This window comes from Boleophthalmus pectinirostris, unplaced genomic scaffold, assembly GCF_026225935.1.
Source record: "Boleophthalmus pectinirostris isolate CB_2022bp ecotype Guang Dong unplaced genomic scaffold, ASM2622593v1 HiC_scaffold_20, whole genome shotgun sequence".
Lineage (NCBI taxonomy): Eukaryota > Metazoa > Chordata > Actinopteri > Gobiiformes > Gobiidae > Boleophthalmus > Boleophthalmus pectinirostris.
The window spans coordinates 33007087-33027034 of NW_026571153.1; the positions used below are offsets into that span (position 1 = coordinate 33007087).

Genomic DNA, 19948 nt, shown 5'->3' on the forward strand with positions numbered 1-19948 from the left:
ATCATTATCCATATATTTCATTTTGGTTTTGGAGACAAATAATGAAGAAAACAGTTGTTTTTTCATCTTTTTATTTTAGATTTTATATTGAAAAACAAATTAGCAAATGATACACTGATTATGGATTCTCGTCCACCATCGCGACAAACTTTTGCGAGGAAGCGACAGTTTGAAAAAGCCTTTAAGAACCGCTGCATAAACCACATAATCCCCACGCGCCTGCGAGTCAGTTACATTAGAAACGTAGGGAGTTTGATTGACAACCTAACAGCCAATAGATAAAGCGAGGGGCCTTGTTTTCTATTGGCTGGTATCTGTCCTCACTACGTTCACAGTTGATAGATTTTCATTCTTTTTTTTTTTTGGTCACCATAATTACAAGGCTGCTGTGTCTCTGTAATGGTATTTTAAACTTCCAATGACAATTTGAAACTAAAAGAAAAACCCTCCATACAACCTTTAAGTCCAGTATCAGTGTCCAGGAAATGAATGGAAGTCAATGTAACGTCCCCAAAAGGTGCATGTGTGTGTGTGTGTGTGTGTGTGTCTGTAGGTATGTCCTTGTCTCGCGTCGTTCTGTCCCCGGTGCAGTTCCGCTGTCCTCTGTGTCGGGGAGTCTTCTCGGAGCCCGTGTCCATCCCGTGTGGACACAGCTTCTGCTTCAGCTGCATCACGTCTCACTGGGACCAGAGCACACGAGTGTCCTGTCCGAAGTGTCACACAGTGTTTCCCACCCGGCCCCAGCTGTGTGAGAACGCCTTCGCCAAAGACATGTGCACCCAGATAAAGGCCAAGAGTCTCCCCCCGCAGGCTGAGAGGGTGTACTGCGATGTGTGTGTGGGCGACAGGACACAGGTATGAAAGTACTGTGACAAAAACATGATGTGTGAGTAGATCTGTCAGCTTTTATTGGGTGAAATAGACTCTGTTGTTCTGTTGGTATTTTTGATATTTCTGTATAAAAAAGCAGATTAATCTCATGATTCACAAATGTAATCTTCTTTAGTCCGCTGCAGGTGGAGTCTCATGAGTACAGTTTGCTTCAGCTACACAAAGATATGTAATAGTTTTGAGCTCTTTAACCACACTCCCCTTTATAGTTGCTCAATCGATTGGCAGGACATGTCTTTAATCCAATAAAAATGTGTTTGGTTTAATACAGCGCTACTGATCTGTTTTTCAAATGAACTCTTCAAATCTTTATTTCTTATTTATTTATTTGTAAAAAGACACCACATATTATAACATGTTCTTCACAGTCAGTTTGAGTTGTTCCATCAGGCAGAAGGTTCAGGGTCCCAAACTGTAAACTGAACAGATTCAAACATTCTTTTGTGCCACTAGCTGTTAATCTGCTAAACTCCAATAGTGCAATTAAAAATAATTATAAAAGGCTTAAAAACTGCACATAGGCTTAGGGAATGTGCAGTAATTAATAGAATACAAGAATGCAAGGGCTTGCCTGTTAAGAATAATTTAAAGGTCCTGTTGGTGCATCACTCGTGGTCATACTTGGTCTCATATTTATTTTGTTCTATGGTGTTTGTTTATGTGGAGATTTGTGTTGTGTTGTCCTGTTTTTTGATAAAGCATGTTACTCCCTGTCCCAAGCAAATTTCTCCCATGGGATACAATAAAGGATTATCTTATCTTATCTTAATATATGTAAAGATTATTGTCAGTGTGGCTCATTTCCATCTTCAGTTCCTCGACAGGTTCATGTGAAATCATTTACATGACCGATAAAAGTATAGCAACAAGCACACATAAGTACATAACACCAGCACACTCTCTATACATACAACACACTCACTATAAATCACTATAACTATAACCTAGTATAAATCTAAAGTGCTCAAATCAAGACACTTTCCTTATTGGTTCATTCATTAAAGTCCATTGTCCTCCTGTTCTCCCTCTGTCCCTCACAGGCGGTCCGGTCCTGTCTCGTGTGCCTGGCCTCGTATTGCCAGACCCACCTGGAGCCTCACAGCCGGGTGCCCACGCTGCGCACACACACCCTGGTCGCTCCAGTGGGGGCGCTGGAGAGCCGCCTGTGCAAGCGTCACCAGCGCGTCCTGGAGCTGTTCTGCCGGAGCGAGGGCAGCTGTGTGTGCGTACTGTGTGCAGAGGCGGGGCATCAGGGGCACGTCATGGTGCCTGTGGAGCGGCAGAGTCAGCTCGTCAAGGTCAGCTCCCATACGGGGTCAAGAGCAACTGTCACACAGAATAGAAATTTTGGAGTGACATCGCGCTGGGGCTGTTCTACATGTATCTCCATGGTGGAATGTTTGGTAATGTAGGCAATGAAGGGCAGGGCAGATGTTGATACTGTTAAATCTTCAAACTTCTGATTTACAAATGTTGAACTTTGTCATTATTGGTTTGCCATGTTGATCTTGTACTTAAAGTTAGGTATTATGCAAAATCTACTTTTTGGAGCTTTCTACCATGCTATAATGTTGTTCCCTCAACACAAACATGCCTAAAGAGGTTTTAGATGTTGCTCTAAGATTGTATACAAGGCTCTGCCCTCAAGCCTACGTCGCCCATGCTCATGCACAGCCAGTTTTCATAAATATGTTTAAAAAATGAGATAAGATGATACCAGCTTGACAAACCTGATGTGTTGTAGTTTCATTAGCAGGATCCAAATTCAATCCAAATCCAAATCGACTTTCCAATTCAAATTTCTACAGCACAAAGCAAATTCTAAAGTGCTGCACAGAGATCAGAAAATGAACAAAACAAACAAAAAAGGTAAATTGCTCAAATTTGGTCATGCCAGTCCTAAAACAATAAAACCAGTAAAATCTAAATAAAAGCTAAACCATTAAAAACATAAAATAACAGTAAATAAGTAAAATAAATAAAAGACAGTGGAGCACACAACTCACGCAGTGTAAAAAGCCACAGACTAAAAGTGGGTTTTAAGATGAGACTTAAAACACTCCACTGTGGGGACTGTTGGGATGTGGGGGGCAGAGTGTTCCGGAGCTTAGGGCCGGTCACAGAGAAGGACCTGCTCCCTGGTTTTAAGTCTTGTTTTAGGTCCCATGAGCTGGAGCTGGCCCTCGGACCTCAAAGTGCGCACAGGGTAATCTGGATGAGGTCCAAGACATACCAGTCCATTCAAAGCTTTAACAAACAATAAAATCTTAAAATTAACTCTAAAACGAACTGGAAGCCAGTGCAAAGACTCTAAAAAACGGGGTAATGTGCTCATGTTTTTACACAATGATTGTCTCGTGAAAGAGCTCTGAAGGGGGAATGACAGAGGCTGTGTCCCAATTCAAAGGGCTGCAGCCTCCGAAGGCTGTGAAGGCTGCAGCCCTTGAACTGGCCTCCGCGGACGCCAGGCCGTTGCGGAAATGGGACAGGTCTAGACCACAGAGCCGCTCCCCTGTCGCCTAGCAACCGAGGGACGCTGCTAGTGCTAATGCTAATGCTAACACGCTCCGCGCAGATTCCGCATACGGATCAGTAAAAAGACGCACAGGTCATCAAACTGTCGGATTTTGTGACCAAATTATTTTAATAATTCGCATCCAAATCTTATGGCCAAAACCGAAAATGTATGTTTAACTTTTGCAAAACAAAACGGCTATATTTAAGGGATTAAAATTAAAATAAAATAAAAAACTGTGATGAGATATGCATTACTAAATATTATCATTATTAAGGATTTTTATATTGACCAGGGATTACATTTATACAGTCAGTTTGTAAAGAAAGAAAGACATCTCTCCTGAGAAAAGATGATTTATTAAACAGTCCAAGGAACTTCTGGAAATACTTTATCATAATATGAAGTCAAATATTAAACCCATTACACACACTCTGCATAACAGGTTAGTACAAACAGCTGTATGTCAGTAAATCTCATTGTGTTCCCTTTTTGCTGAAGCAAGTGACAATCAAAAATGAACAAATTATCTTTGCCAAATATGATCATGTGGAATACCACAGCTTATCTGCAGTAGAATAGTACATTCTTATAGTACATGTAATTAGTTACTATCAAAAGAGACACCAAATAAACGGCACATTTCACCATAAATCAAATGTCAGTACAGACTGAAAAACATTCAGAAAAACCTATGAGCAGATGTTTTCATTTGTCTCACACACTTGTTCAGATCATATAAGACTCTGGACCTCCTCCTCAGAGACTCTAGGCATAAACATTGGAGACATGGACAGTGGACTTGGACCACTCAGTCTGATGTGTCTCTCGTCTTCTGGAGGAGGAAGAGCAGAATGGGTGTTAGGTCTGATTGATTCAAAGTTCTGTCCTGCAGAGTGAAAACCTGTAATGACACACACATTAAGAAAACTACAAAACTATTAGAGGAAAATAAGTTTCACAGAGCATGCAGCCCCAAAGAACACCTGGACTCCCCCCGCACTATTTACATTTATTATTATTTATTTATACACAAGGAAGTGAGAAAAACAATTTTGATTCTTTATGTTTTTCGTATGAAGAATTGACAATAAACAATTTTAACGTTGAACTTAAACTTTGATGTACATTCAGATTCAAAGCCAGTTTATATCTGAAACAGCTAAGTGAATAGAGGAATCCCACACATGTGACAAATACATATTTTCACAATTTAAATCATAATTTGAACATGAGCATGATTCATTTGCAGCTCTTATTATTAGTAGAAACAGGCCTTGTTTCACCGGAAGTGACGTATGCGGCCTTAAAACCAGCCTTCGGAGGCTGCAGCCCTCGAATTGGGACACAGCCTTAGTGTGGGGAGCAAAGGGAAGATTCAGTGTCAAAAATGAAACTTGCTGAATATAGCAATTTCAAAACAAAAAAGGTAACACAGTGATCTATGTCATATGTTAGCAGTAAAGGCTCCACAGAATCAAATCAAAGTCAATGTCATTCGGACCTGAGTTTGAGTAACCCACTGTCAAGTCTTTACTTTCGGAATGCAGGTCCAACTTGAAAAAAACAGGGAAACAGACACAAGGCTCCACTCGGCTTGAAGATTTTTATTGAAATAATTTGATTCCTTTAGTAGCAGTAGCAGTAATAGTGGTACTTGTACTTGTAGTTGTACTAGCTGCAGCAGTAGCAGCAGCAGGTCGAAAACCAGTAGTGTCTCTGTGTTTCCCCTCACATTCCTTCGTTTGGTTTTGTTTGTGTTTCTTCTTCTTCTTCTAATCGTTTCCGGCAGGCTACATGTTGCAGTGCGCAATGCTGCCCTCCACCGTCGTTAAAAGATATTATATTCTCAGATAAAGGCCAGAGCGGCGAAGAAACTAAACTATTATCCGAAGAAAGAATAGCTTTGAGCGAAAAGGTTACAAGTCCCAGGTCCGCTAGCTCCTTGTAGAGCTGCCTCCTCTCTCTGCTGTAGGTGCTGCATGACAACAATGTGTGTCTTACGGTTTCTGGCCTGTCACAGTTGCAGAGACCATTGGGGTGCTTCCTGATTTTAAATAAGCACGCAGCCAATCCACAGTGCCCTAATCGCAACCTTGTTAAGACCACTTCGTCTCTTCTGCAGCTGGACCCACCATTCCTGCTATTTTGTATTAACGGCTGACAGGCAAAGAAGTGCCTGCCCCGCCGTTCCCCCTCCCATTCTTTTTGCCATTTATTATTCAGGTGTTGCTTACAGACACTGTGGCATTCCTGCTTCGCCAGTGTAACGACAAGGTCTATTTTCTTATTCCAAAGTGCCTTTTTAGCCAGGACATCAGCTTCCTCGTTCCCCAATATACCAGCATGTCCTGGGATCCAAACAAATAATACTCTCGATCCCGAGTTATTGATACGCTTTAGACAGCATAGAATCTCAAATATTAGATCAGGGCGAGTCTCAGATGACCTGTGACTAAGGGCAGATAAAGCTGCCGCAGAATCAGAACACACTATATAGTACACAGGGGGAGTTCTCCAATCCACTGTAATGCCCACAAAATAGCAAGAAGCTCAGCTGAAAACACTGAGAGGTCATCTGACACACGCACACTTTGCCTCACCTGCGCCTCAGCAACATACATTCCAAAGCCCACCTTTTGCCCCTTTTTAGACCTGTCAGTGAAAATAGGAATGGCTTCACTCTCGCTGCTCAAAAAATCCTTAAAGTGAGCACAAGCAATTCTTTTGTCAAGCCCGAGTAACTCGGTGCTAACCTCTGGCTCAGGTAAGTTCCACAAAGGTACAGGAGGCCACACCAGACTCACTACCTGAGTTTTCCGCAACCCCATAGCTTCTGCCACTTTTGCACTGTGGGCAAAAAAACAGGCTTTGTCTGGCCTCTTTTCAAACTCCCAACAATGATCGAACAGACACTTAGATGCTAAGTTGCTGTGTGATCCTGCCACCCTAGCCCAATAATGGACCCCTAACTTGTCCCGTCTAAGCCTCAGAGGACATTCACCCATTTCCACCAGTAAAGATGGGATAGAGGTTGATCTAAAGGCACCACAGCAGACCCGAAGCGCTTTTGACTGTACCCCATCTAGTCTTTTTAACACAGATTGAGAAGCAGCCCCAAATACTACACACCCGTAGTCAAGCACTGGTCTAACCATGGCTCTGTAGATCATTTGAAGAGTGACCCTCTCTGCACCCCAGTCACTCCCTGACAAGCTTCTCATAATGTTTATCACCTTCTCACTTTTGTTAATGATTTTATCTATGTGGGTTTTCCAGGTCAACCTCTCGTCAAACCATAAGCCTAAAAATTTAAACACTTTAACCCTCTCGATTGGTAAATTACACATAGTGAGACTATCAGAGGGCATTTTCCTTTTCAAACCAAATATCATGAACTTGCTTTTCTCAATTGACAGTTTAAAACCCCATTTATTTCCCCACTGAATAACTTTGTTAAGAGCCTTTTGAGTTTCTGTGAAAACATATTTGATATTCCTCCTACTCCTCCAGATGGCGCCATCGTCAGCAAACAGTGACTTACCAAATCTACTGTCTACACAGTGAAATATATCGTTAACCATTATGTTAAATAAAATCGGACTAATCACTGCACCTTGGGGTGTGCCATTTTCTATCTCAACTATATCTGATAGTGTATTACCTACCCTTACCTGAATTGTCCTATCACATAAAAAACTCTTTATCCAACTAAACATCCTACCATTAACACCTGCATCATAGAATTTAAGGAGGAGTCCCTCCCTCCACAGACTGTCATAAGCCCTTTCGATATCTAAAAAGACTGCTAAAACTGCTTCTTTATTGATTATAGCTTTTCTCACATCTCTGTCCAGTACTGCTGCCGAATCCATGGTGCTTCTCCCTTTTCGAAAACCATTTTGATGATTCACAAAGAACCCACTGGATTCGAGAAAAAACTCCAACCTGTTTGCAACCATCCTCTCCATCACCGTAATTACAGAGCACAGATGTTAAAGCTATAGGCCTATAAGACGTTGGAGAAGACGGGTCTTTTCCTGGCTTCAAGATTGGAGCCACAATTGCATGCTTCCACGTTTTTGGCAGGTTGCCAGACTCCCACACATAATTAAACAAGGCCAGAATTTCATATAAAACATCCTTACCCAAGTTCTGCAACAACTTATAACTTATTCCATCCTGTCCTGGTGTCGTGTTCCAGCCTGTATTGCCTCTTCCAACTCTTTTAAAAAGAAAGAAAAGAAAACAAGTTATATGAGCCGTTAGTAGCCACCCCTCCAGTCAACTTTGAACTATTCTTACTTAGAGTTTTATGTCTTCACCTTAAAATTTCCTCCCCCAGGTGCTTGGAATTATGAACATCCTTAAAAATATTTACACACATGTCAGCTTTTTCTTTACTATTGACAACCTCCTTTTGACCATCGTACAACACAGGAATTGTAGTGCTGACCCTTTTTCCAGCCATTCGATGAATCCTTCCCCAGAGCTGAACTGACGGAGTATCTGGTCCTAATGTGCCACAGAAGTTCCTCCAACTCTTCCTTCTTTCAGCCTTAATAACCTTCCTTGCTACTGCTCTGCACTTTTTATATTCAATAACATTATCGAGAGTAGGAAACTTCCGTGCATATCTGAATGCAGAGCTTCTTTTCTTTACAGCTGCATCACACTCCTTATTCCACCAGGGGACAATAATACGTTCCCGTGGAGTTTTCCTGAGAGGGATAGAGTCAGAAGCAGTCCTCATAATAAGTGCCATTAGAGTCTCACAGTACTCATCTATTGAACCATCACTATTAATATCTTCTAACCCAACCGATGCACTCTCTCTGTACTTACCCCAGTCAGCTAAGGAAAAATTAAACCTAGCGCTTCTTTCCCCATTGTTTTCAACCAGTGATCTCCCAAAATGACTGAGCACTGGGAAGTGGTCACTACCCAGTGAGTCTGGTTCTACCCTCAACTCACCTACCCGTGCCAAACATGGGGATGCCAGTGTTAAGTCAAGGTGAGACTCTTTCCAAGATAATGGGTCTACCCGAGTTGATGTACTTGTATTTAAAACTACCAGATTTGCAATATCTAAAAATTCTTCGATCACACTGCCATTAAAGTCCTTCTTTTAACCCCCCACACAGTGGATTGTGAGCATTAAAATCACCTACCCAAATCATTGGCGTTCCTACTGTACTAAAAATATCTTCAAATTCCGTTAGAACAAGTGACTTACATGGATTATAACAGTTAACTAAATTGAACTTACCCTCATGACACCAAACCTGAGTAATCACACATTCAAGTGAACCGTCCCACTTTATGGTCTTATACTGAATACCTGCTCTTATGAAAGTTGCACATCCTCCACCACTTCTATCTGGTCTGTCTTTCCGATGACATTCAAAGCCTGGAATAATAAAATCAAGGTTAGGCTTAAGCCAGGTTTCTTGAACACAGATGAGGTCTGGTCTTGGATCAGATTCCCTAATTACTCTTTTCAACTCCTGCCCATTTGCAATTAAACTTCTTGCATTCCATTGCAAAATGTAAACCATGACAAGACTTTAAGTATATTCAAAGCCCTCCATTTGGGTCTCATTATCATCAGAATCGTCAGCATCTACCTGACTACCTGTAGGGTCAGACTGACACCCTTGAACTGTCCTCATATACTGGAACAGGCTCTGTCGAGAGGACTTTCTGGGCCCCAAAAATCTATTGGCGGCTTCTGCTACAAATTGAATAATATCCGATCTGGACTTCTTTTCACGAGCCCCATAGATAACATCCACAATAAAAGCCAATGATTCCCTCTGAATCACCAGAGTATTTTGATCTCCAGCTACGGCAGGAGGCAGCCGAGGCTGCACAGGGGAGCTCCCGGCTGTGACACCCACAGCAACAGGGAAAGTGACTCCCTCCACTCTTTTCAGGGCTTCAGCATATGTAATTTTGTGCTGCTCTTTTACTGACTGTACGTTCTTGGCTTTCACAAAAAATCTGCACTCCCTAGAAGATGCCATATGAGCTTCACCACAATTACAGCACTTTAAGGCTGAAGCACCGCACTCGGAAATATCATGATCTCCCCCACATTTGGCACATCTTCTAGAGCCTCTGCATGCTCCAGCCATGTGACCAAATCTCTGACACTTGAAGCACCTTAATGGGGGCCTTACGTATACCCTCACCTGGTATGACAAACACCCAATGAACACTCGTGACGGGAGATTATTCCCTTTAAATTTTGTTTGTGTTTGCGCACCTGGGCCTAATTAAATGACTCCAGAGACACACCTGGTTACCTGATTTATTTATTTTTTCTTGCTGCCATCTACTGGCCAGACTAAAAATAACCTAATCAACAAATAATAAAGGGGAGGGGAGCAGAGGAGAGAGGGCTCAGGAGTGGAGGTGAAGACTTGCTTTTTGACTTGACACCCACATAGACATGATTCAAAACAATGCTGTTTGCTCTTCTCAGGCTCAGATGGAACACAGAGAGGAGCAGCTCCAGCAGATGATTCAGGAGAGACTGCAGAGAGTGGACAACATTTCACACAACATCAGCCTGAGCAGAGTGAGAATCTGCATCAGACCAGGACCAGACCAGGACCAGACCTGGACCAAACCTGGACCAAACCTGGACCAAACCTGGACCAGGCCTGGAGCACAGAGACTAGCTTCAGGCCTGGTTCAGACTGGGTTTATTCCTGGACCACAGAGACCTTGTTTAGACCTAGACAACAGAGATCTAGAACACAGAGACCAAAGATAAAAAGAGACCTGGGTCACTCTCACTCTTTGCTGTTTCAGGAGCAGACCAGGCTGGACTTGCAGCAGAGCAAACAGATCTTCTCCTCTCTGATGGTCCACCTGAAGAAGGTCCAGGAGGAGGTGGTGGAGCAGATCCAGAGGACTCAGGAGCAGGCCGAGCACAGGGCCCAGAGCCTGGTCTCCCAGTTGCAGCAGGAGGTCAAAGAGCTGCGGAGGAGCAGGCACGAGCTGGAGCAGCTCAGGCAGTCACAGGACCATCTCCATCTGGTCCAGGTGAGAAGAACTGTTCAACTATGAGAAATATTACAAACACCTTTAGGACACCTCAGCCTGTGTCTGAGTTTCACTGATAAACTGACACTGTGTGTATGTGCGTCATGTGAAATGATCCAAGTCCTCCTGCACTAGAGCCATGCAGTTTAAACCAGGCCAAAACAGTAGCTGCTATAATAAAAGTTTATACAATTTGATGTGGTGAACTGAAGAACAATTCTGGTGAAGGTGTGAGGACTTTAACAGCACAGAGGAGACAGGTTGAATTCAGCATTCTTCAGTTACTCTGTGCATTTCTATGTGAAGCCAGTAGAGGGAGACAAATCCTTCACCATGCATTCTGTGTTAACACACTTCTATAAAACATTTCTTAAATCTTCCCAACATGAATCCCAACATTTATTTTTCTTTGAATGAGCGACTGCATTGACAAAGTCACTTTGAGTGTTTAGTAGGTCTACGTTTAGATTCTGTTTCATTTTGTTTTCATTTAAAGCTAAATTATTATTTTTATTTTACTTTGTTCTTATTATAGTAAATGTTTCTTTACATTTTATGGACGAGAGGATCATGCTGATCTTTTATCAGGCTGTGTTGGAAAATAATTTCAGGTACAGTGTTATGTCCTGGTGGTGATCTGTGTGTGTCTTAAGATGATTCCTACTCTGTTTTCTTTAATATGGACTGTGTTTTAGTTGAGCTTTGATGGCAGCACATGTGGACAGCCCAAGACATATTTCTCACTAGTGGGACAGTAAAGATTATCTTGACTTTGATCATAGTGGTCAGCTCTTATTATAGCCACAGTGGCCCTGGGGCTGATTGATAGAAGTGGCTGCAAACCTGTGTCATCTGCCTCTCTGAATACCACACTAACTATCGTTCTTGCCTCGTCTGGAAGCGACAGTTGTGCGGGAGTGTGTGCTGATGTACTGATGTGCTGTGTTGTGCAGAGCTTCTCCTCCCTGACCCTCCCAACCCCCACACTCTCACGCTCTGTGCCCGTCCACGCTGACCCCTGCCTGGGCACACTGAGGAGTGCTGTGGCCCGTCTGGAGCTGGAGGTGCAGAAGACCCTCAAACTGCTGTGTGACCAGGGTAACACACACATACACACACACATATACATAAACACAAACAAACACACACATACATAAACACAAACAAACAAACACACACATACACAAACACACACAAACATACACGCACACACACATAAACATACACAAACACACACACACAAACATACACGCGCACACACCTACACAAACACACACGCGCACAAACACATACACAAATATACATAAACACAAACAAACACACACACACACATAAACACAAACACACGCACACAGACATACACAAACACACACACACAAACACACACGCGCACACACACAAACATACACGCACACACACAAACAAACACATACACACACATAAACATACACAAACACACGCACGCACACACAAATACACACACAAACACACACCTACAAAAACACACACGCGCACAAACACATACACAAATATACATAAACACAAACAAACACACACACACACACACATAAACACAAACACACGCACACAGACATACACAAACACACAACACACACACACACACACAAACATACACGCACACACACAAACAAACACATACACAAACACACACCTACAAAAACACACACGCGCACAAACACATACACACACATAAACATACACAAACACAAGCACGCACAGAGACACACACACAAACCCCCCCACACACACACACCAACACACAAACACACACACAAACACATACACACAAACACACGCACACACCCCCACGCACAAACACACACTCACCAACACACACACGCACACACGCACACACACACTAGACTTATTTGAGCACGTGTTTTGCCCCAGTACACACATTGTATAAGCAGCTCTTACCTTCTTAATTTTATGGTTTAAAGTCCTTTCAGATGACAACAGTCACATCTTTGGGGCTGAATAATGGCATCACTTTCTGAGGACATTATGAAAAATCATTTCACATTTGTTTATGTATTACAAAGATATTAAAGTTCCTATATCACACTCAATCAACTCTTGTGAGCTTTAAGCCATGTTATAATGTTACCTCCTCAAAAACAGACCTGGAGCTGTGTTAAGTTTCATTCACACATTATTATTAGTCTGTCTACATCTCCAAAGCTCAAAACTCTCTGTTCATGGAGTGATAGTTTTCAAGTGAACAGCTCCTTTTACCTTTAACTCAGTAGAAATTGGCAATTCCGAGTCTGAAATTATCTAAATGATTCTAGTGAAGGTGTGTAGAATTTAAAAATACAGTGGAGCACTTCCTGTATTACCACAAAACATAAAAAACATCATATAATTGTGGTCATTAGTTACACAGCGAATTCCAACAGAGAAATCTGACCAGCCTCCAGCTCAGTTTAAACTATAGTCGAGTTTCAGCTGACGTCATTGTTATTAAAAGCCCGCGTTGCTGCTGGGAAATATTTTGGTCGGAGGCAAGAAACAGGATAGCGGTCCAACACAGTGTGTAACCTCACGTATTTCTCCCCGATAATGGTAAATTCCTGCTGCATTATCAGATGCACAAATAGAAGCACGGAAGAAGGAAAATGTTTTTCGTATTCCGAGTGAAAAGAACCGCTAACGGTGAATTAAACGACTTTCAAACATTTGCAGAGCAAACGTAGAAGATCCTAACAAACCGTGGACTCCAACAAGTTCAACAACACATCGAGACTCTTGGAGGTTTTCATCTTTTCTGCTGTGAATGGCCCAGGAGTTTCCACCAAGTCATTGTGGATATCACCAAAGTGAATATTTGGCCAGGGAGTTGGAGATTCTGACCAGAAATTTGGTTTGGTCCAGACTCTGTCGGGGTTGAAAAGGGTGATTTGGCTCCGTCGATGCTTATGACCAATTTCTGGTCAAATGGTCTTGGGTCCTCTGCCGTTAGAGTGGATAAATAACCGGGATCAATACCCTTTACGTGCTTTCTCGCTCCGTCCGTCATGTCGAATTAGTGTTTCTTGCCGCCAACCAAAATAATTCCCAGCATGCAACGTGCGCTTTTGTCAACAATGAAACTCCCCTATAAACATTCTAGGATGTTGTGAAGTCACGTGAACAGAACTTATATCTACTTCTGACACACACTTGACCTCTTGTGTTCTTGTTGTTTTGTCAGAGTTGGAGCGGATGCAGAAGTACACAGGTAATTGTGCTCACTGTGTTTGAATCACATCTGAGGAATCAAACAGCAACACAACATCATATTTAGACCCACAGAGAGTTCATCCATCCACACAGGGTAATGATACTTTGCAGCAGATGTCATGTTGTTTCCTGGAGGTGTGATGGTAACTGAAAGCACTACTCTTAAATGAAATAGAAGTAGGGTGTCTCAGTCTGTGTATCATCTGTTTTTCAAAATAAAGACTAGAAAAGCACTCAGAGAGCGCAGACCTCCGCCAAGGACTACCCCCATTTTTTATATAAATTGCAATAAAATCAGTCTTCTGGATCAGATCCGGATCAGCCTTTGGAATATGAAAGAGGATCCCATTGTCCATCCCTGAGTCAAATTTCATGGGGTTTGGACAATAATTAACCGAGATATTGAGAAACAAAATTTTTGGCCCCATTTACCACAATGTTAACTAAAAATTCAAAGTGATCCAGAATCCAGGATTTCTTCCGGATCACCCCCAAAATGAAATCAGTTCTTCCTTTTCACACTTCCAACAAATCCTGAAAATTTCATCAAAATTGGTCCATAACTTTTTGAGTTATGTTGCTAAGAGACAAACAAACAAACAGACAAACGCCAGCAAAAACATAACCTCCTTGGCGGAGGTAAAAATAAAAAACAACTATTTTCTTCTTTATTTGTCCCCAAAACCAAAACAAAAGAATGGATAATGGCCGTTTCCCATTTACGTGACTTAAACTGCCATGCCGGATTTTTGCACTGCATACAAACTGACCAGGACTAAACCAGGACTAAAACAGGTCTAAACCAGGACTAAACAAGGACTAAAACAGGACTAAACCAGGACTAAAACAAGACTGAGTGTCGGGACGGGCACGGAGGTGCACCAGCATACACTGTTACATACTGTATAAATGGTTTAGTCCTAGTTTAGACCTGGTTTAGTCCTTTCACTCCTGGTTTAGACCTAGTTTAGTCCTGGTTTAGTCCCAGTTTAGTCCCGGTTCAGTCCTGGTTTAGTTCTGGTTCAGTCCTGGTTCAGTCCTGGTTCAGTCCTGATTCAGTCCTGGTTTAGACCTGTTTTAGACCTGGTTCAGGGCATTGCACAACTTTTTTTTCACTTTGGTTTTAGAGACAAATAATGAAGAAAATAGTTGTTTTTTCCTTTTCTACTTTTTGGTTTTATTTTGAAAAACGACTGAACAAATGATACACGGATTTGTGTCAGTGAAGAGCAGCCAGAGAAATCAAGATACATTTTTATTATCTGTCACAAACTAACATTATTATACTCTACAGGATTCGTTCATTATAAACCGAGTCTTTGTTCATTCTTTATTAAGGCTCATTAAAGTGACGTTCTCATGAGTTGCTGCTTGTGTTCCAGTGGACGTGACCTTTGACCCGCACACAGCTAACCCGTGGTTGGTGCTGTCTGAGGACCGCAGACGTGTGTGGGACGGGAACCAGGAGCAGGTCTTGGAGCAGAGAGCAGAGCGCTTCGACACTGCCCCCTGTGTGCTGGGGGACAAGGTGCGTACACTCATCTGCACTCAGGGGCCGTGGCAGGGGCCCAACAATAATCCATGTATCATTCATAGATTTGTTTTTCAAAATAAAAACAAAAATAAGAAAATGAAATATAATATATATATATATATATATATATATATATATATATATATATATATTTTTTTTTTTTTTTTTTTCATTATTTGTTTCCAAAACCAAAATGATATATATATTTTTTTCCCAGTTTTCGATTTTGTGTTTAAATGAATAATGGAAAAAATGGATAATGGCCATTTCCTGTTTCCGTGACTTAAAGGTTGTATGGAGGATTTTTTTTATTTTTATTTTTTTGTTTCAAATTGTCAATGATAGCATTATAGAGGTGCAGTAGCCTTGTAATTATGATGACCAAAAAAAAGAGAATAAAAATTCATCAACTCTGGACGTGGTGGGGCTAAACATTTGCCAATAGATAACGACACTGCCTCGTTATCTGTTAGCTGACAGGCTGTCAATCAATCTCCCTACGTTTCTAGCGTAACTGACTTGCCTGTGTGCTGCCATTACGTGGTTTACGTACGCCTGTCACGCAGTCCACAGACGCTGTTTACTCCACCAACGCAACAGTTCTTAGCGGCTTTTTTGACCTATATCTTCCTCGCAGTTCGCACAAAGTTTATTGCAATGGCGACAAGAATCCAGGAGCAGTTCGCCGCAAAAGAAAGTCAGTTTTTGAGATTGCTGAAAGAAGAAGACAAGGGGAAAAGCAGCGAAGCCAAACTAAGGTGATTCTTGAAGATTCATTCCAGCGATGGCGCGACTGAAGCAGACGCAGAGTCTAAAGACTGACGCATTGGTCGCCAAATTACTCCTGGACAGGAAACTTCTGCTTATTATGAAAACGTACTTTATTTCCAAGAGTTAGACAAACGTTTTTCAGGACACGAATGCGATATCCTATGTCTGAAAACTTAATTTTCAAGGCAAAGAAAGAGTCCGCTTGCTGCTGCATGTTGTAGTAGTAGCTAGTTCATTCGCACGGAATCTCCACGCCCCCCTCTCTGCGCCCCTCTCTGCCCGTTCCGCTCTTCTCCCTGCTCCTCACGGAATCTCCACGCACCGCTCCCCTCTCCTCTCTCCTCGCCTCTCTCCCCGCTCCATTCTTCCCCCTGCTTCTCACTTCTTGTCCGCGCACGAAATGTCTGCGCACCCCCTCCCCCCGCTCCTCACTTCTCCGCCTTGCCTAACCAACACTGTAGTTAGTTGTTTACAAGTCATGTGCATCACCGGCTGTAAACAAACCTGTTTCTGGCGTAAGGAGGAGGAGGTGTTTCTACGTAGGAGCTGTGGGGGAGGGGGGGTGGTTTCACGCATGTGCAACATTTGAAAAAGGACAAACAGTCGCTGGATTTCTCGTTCCTTGGAAAATCCTCTATACAACCTTTAAACTGCAATGCTGGACTGAACCAGAACTAAAACAGGACTATACCAGGACTAAAACAGGACTGAACCAGGACTAAAACAGGACTGAACCAGGACTAAACTGAGTGTGGGGACCCGTCAGGAGTGCGTGCACCCACGTAGACTGTTGAGAGATCAATACTGAGACCAGGACCAGACCAGGACTGAGACCAGTTTAGTCCTGTTTTAGTCCTGGTTTAGACCTGGTTCAGTTTTGGTTTAGACCTGGCTTAGTCCTGGTTAAGTCCTGGTTTAGTCCTGGTTCAGTCCCAGACTCAGTCCTGGTTTAGTCCTGGTTCAGTCCTCATGTGGCGCAAAAGTCTGGCATTGCAGTTTAAGTCAGATTCCTAATCTCTAACAAAGTGCAGAGGATACATTTCAACATTTTAGATGTTAGGTTTGGAAATTTCAAGAACAGTAAAGCCCAGATGGAGTTTTGTAGGCTCCAGCTATAAAGCCACAGTATGTAACTTTCTAGAGGAGTTCGACCACCTGCAGAAAGTCAAAACCATACTGTGGAACATTCTCCATGGAGATAGACATGTTTCAACACTGCCATGGACACAAGCAGTGCATTAAACACTGCCACATTTTATTCGATGAGTTTATGATTGAATGATTGATTTTTTTGTAGCTTTGATTAAGACTTAAAGTTTTAGAATGTTCTGAAAGTCTCCTCAACCATTCTGTGCACACGCAGGGCTTCACCAGCGGGAGGCACTACTGGGAGGTGGAGGTGGGGGGTAAGACGGCGTGGGACGTGGGCGTGGCTCGAGGGTCGGTCAGCAGGAGGGGCGTGGTCACCCTGAGCCCGAGCGACGGCTATTGGACGGTGTGTCTGCGGCGGGGCGGGGAGTACAGGGCGTGTGCGGAGGAGGCGGTGCTGCTCCCCGTGTGCCCCCCGCTCCCCCAGGTCCTCGCCCTGTTTGTGGACCACGAGGAGGGACGCGTCTCCTTCTACGACGTCGAGGCCGGATTGCACCTGTATTCATACACGGGCTTCACTTTCACTGAGGCTCTGTTCCCGTTCTTCAACCCAGAGACGATCAGCAGCGGAGGAGACAACTCTGCTCCTCTGGTCATACGCGCCACCAGGGACACGGCGGAGATCGATAATGTGATGATTTAAAGCAGGACTATTCAGTAAAATGGACTTTTCAGAGCTTTTAACCATGTTTTTAACCATGTTCTAGTTGTCTCACTGACCCTCTGAAGTTGTATTTGGAGTGATTCGTGCATGTTTGAGTCACCTTTAATCGCTTATTTTTCAAGACATGTCCACTGTGACATACTTTCTGTTTTTTAATGCTGAATTCAGTGCATTTGTTTCTTTTATTAAGTTGTTTTAGATGAATATTGTGACTTAAAATTATATAGCAGACACAAGCACAACGGGTCACTAAGTGCTAATAGATGCATCAGGAATTTCGGACTTTCGGTCATTGCTCAATGCATACTGAGAAGGATTTTCCAAAAAAGTGAGCATTAAAATGCCATGTTTGTTTTCCCAGTGGGATGTGTCTATTGACAAAGTCAGTCTTTTCTAGTCTTTTGAACCATATCACTTTTGTTTCTGGTTCTGGTCATATTTTAGTTTTGGGATTCGGACATCGGAACTGTGTAGTTGTTGGATGTCCTCACAGTGGAAAACGGATCGAGAAATTTGTTTGTGAACTTCATAACTGCAAAAGGGAATCAAGTCTGTGTGACTGCAAACCTCTGTTCAAACTGTTTCTCTTCCCAACGGAATTGAAAAATAGTGAAAGGTGAAGGTGATGGGCAGGATTGATCCACAGGAAGGATCAAAAAGGAAATCTTTGGCTGCCTAAATCATCCCGAGTTTGCAGTGAACATTTTGTATGTGGAGCGGCAACAAAGTAAAACCCTGATTTCTCGCTCCACTTTGGTTACGAATTTAAAAAGCGAAAGGCACCAACTGTTCGCCAAGAAACACCTTCCACTGTAAAGAGACCAAGACGTGATGTTGCTGTAAAACCACAAGAACAAGAAAGTGCAGCTCAGTCTGTTTGTCTTCTGTACCTCTCGCTGATCAAACAGGATCCCACTTTGATGGTGCTTGTGATACTGATTCACCCTACCTCGGTACAGGGGCAGGGTGAATCAAAACAATGTTCCCATTTAAATGCTTTTCAGTAAGGACCCGAACTAGTTATATGAAACTTAGTAGCAATTTTGTATGGACAACACACAGCATTACTTACTTAAAATAAAAAAGAAACTGTGCTATCATTAGCCTGTTACAGGCTGAAAAATAACTTCTAACCCCGGTGTGCCCTACTTTTGATTTGATAGTTTTAAGATTATTGTCATTCTAATTGTGTGTATGTACACAGAACACTGTTGTCAAAGACACTCTCATCTGCTCTTTCTGTTTAAATAAAGCTTAAGAAATTAGAATGTTAAATATGTTTTAATGAAATTAGTACACAGCCCCACCCCCTCCCCTCCTCCCCTCTCCTCCTGTCTGTCCCTCCTCCCTCTCTCCTCCCACCTCTCTCTATCCTTCCCCTCTCCTCTTGTCTTTCTCTCTCCTCCCCCTCTTACTCCCTCTCTTTCCTCCCCTCTCCCTTCCTCCCTCTCTCCCCCGCCTCTCCCCCATCCTCTCATCTCTCTCTCCTCCCTCTCTCCCTCCTCCCCCTCTCCTTTCCCCCCCCCCCCCCCCCCCTTCTGCCTCTCTCTCTCCTTACCCCTCTCCCCCCACCTCTCTCCTTCTCTCCTTCTGTCTCTCTCTTTCCCCTCTCCCCTCCCCCTCTATCCCCTCATCTCTCTCTCTCTCCTCCTTCCTCTCCCTCCTCCCCCTCTCGGTCTGTAGTCTCATAGTAAATAGCTGATTCTGGATCAGTTCTGCGGGCCTCTGTCTGCAGATTAGCCTGCTCCTGTTAATCTGAACAATCCCCTTCTGCTGACAGAGACTCTACACACACTCTCTATGACACTCCAGCAGCGTGTGCAGCGATACACACATCCACCTGTACTCATCAGACGCTTTGAACTGTACTTTTAGTGAATTATTACTCTTTGACACATTGCGAGCTGCAAGTTTGAAGTTTAACGGATGGAACCTCAGTAAGAAGAACCGAAACTGAAGACTAGAACTGACAAAGGTGTGTCCTACATTTACTTTGTCATTATTATCACACAATAGTTCACTTCTATTTGAGTAATGATATTTTAAAGTTGTTGAGTAAGATGTCTGCACTCCTTGTAAAATATTGTCTCTTTGTGTTTTTATTTTTTATTGTTTGAAAATACCAGAA

At 42.8% G+C, this 19948-nt stretch overlaps 1 protein-coding gene across 1 annotated transcript; it reads left to right on the forward strand.

The window, feature by feature from the left end:
• Positions 1-555: 555 nt before the first annotated feature.
• LOC110156269 (zinc finger protein RFP-like) lies at positions 556-19068 on the forward strand. The gene is made up of 8 exons (XM_020920471.2): positions 556-855; positions 1932-2189; positions 9894-9989; positions 10226-10459; positions 11413-11557; positions 13674-13700; positions 15085-15230; positions 17371-19068. Exons 1-8 carry the CDS (start codon positions 556-558, stop codon positions 17797-17799), a joined length of 1635 nt encoding a protein of 544 aa, XP_020776130.1. The 3' UTR covers positions 17800-19068.
• Positions 19069-19948: the final 880 nt, after the last annotated feature.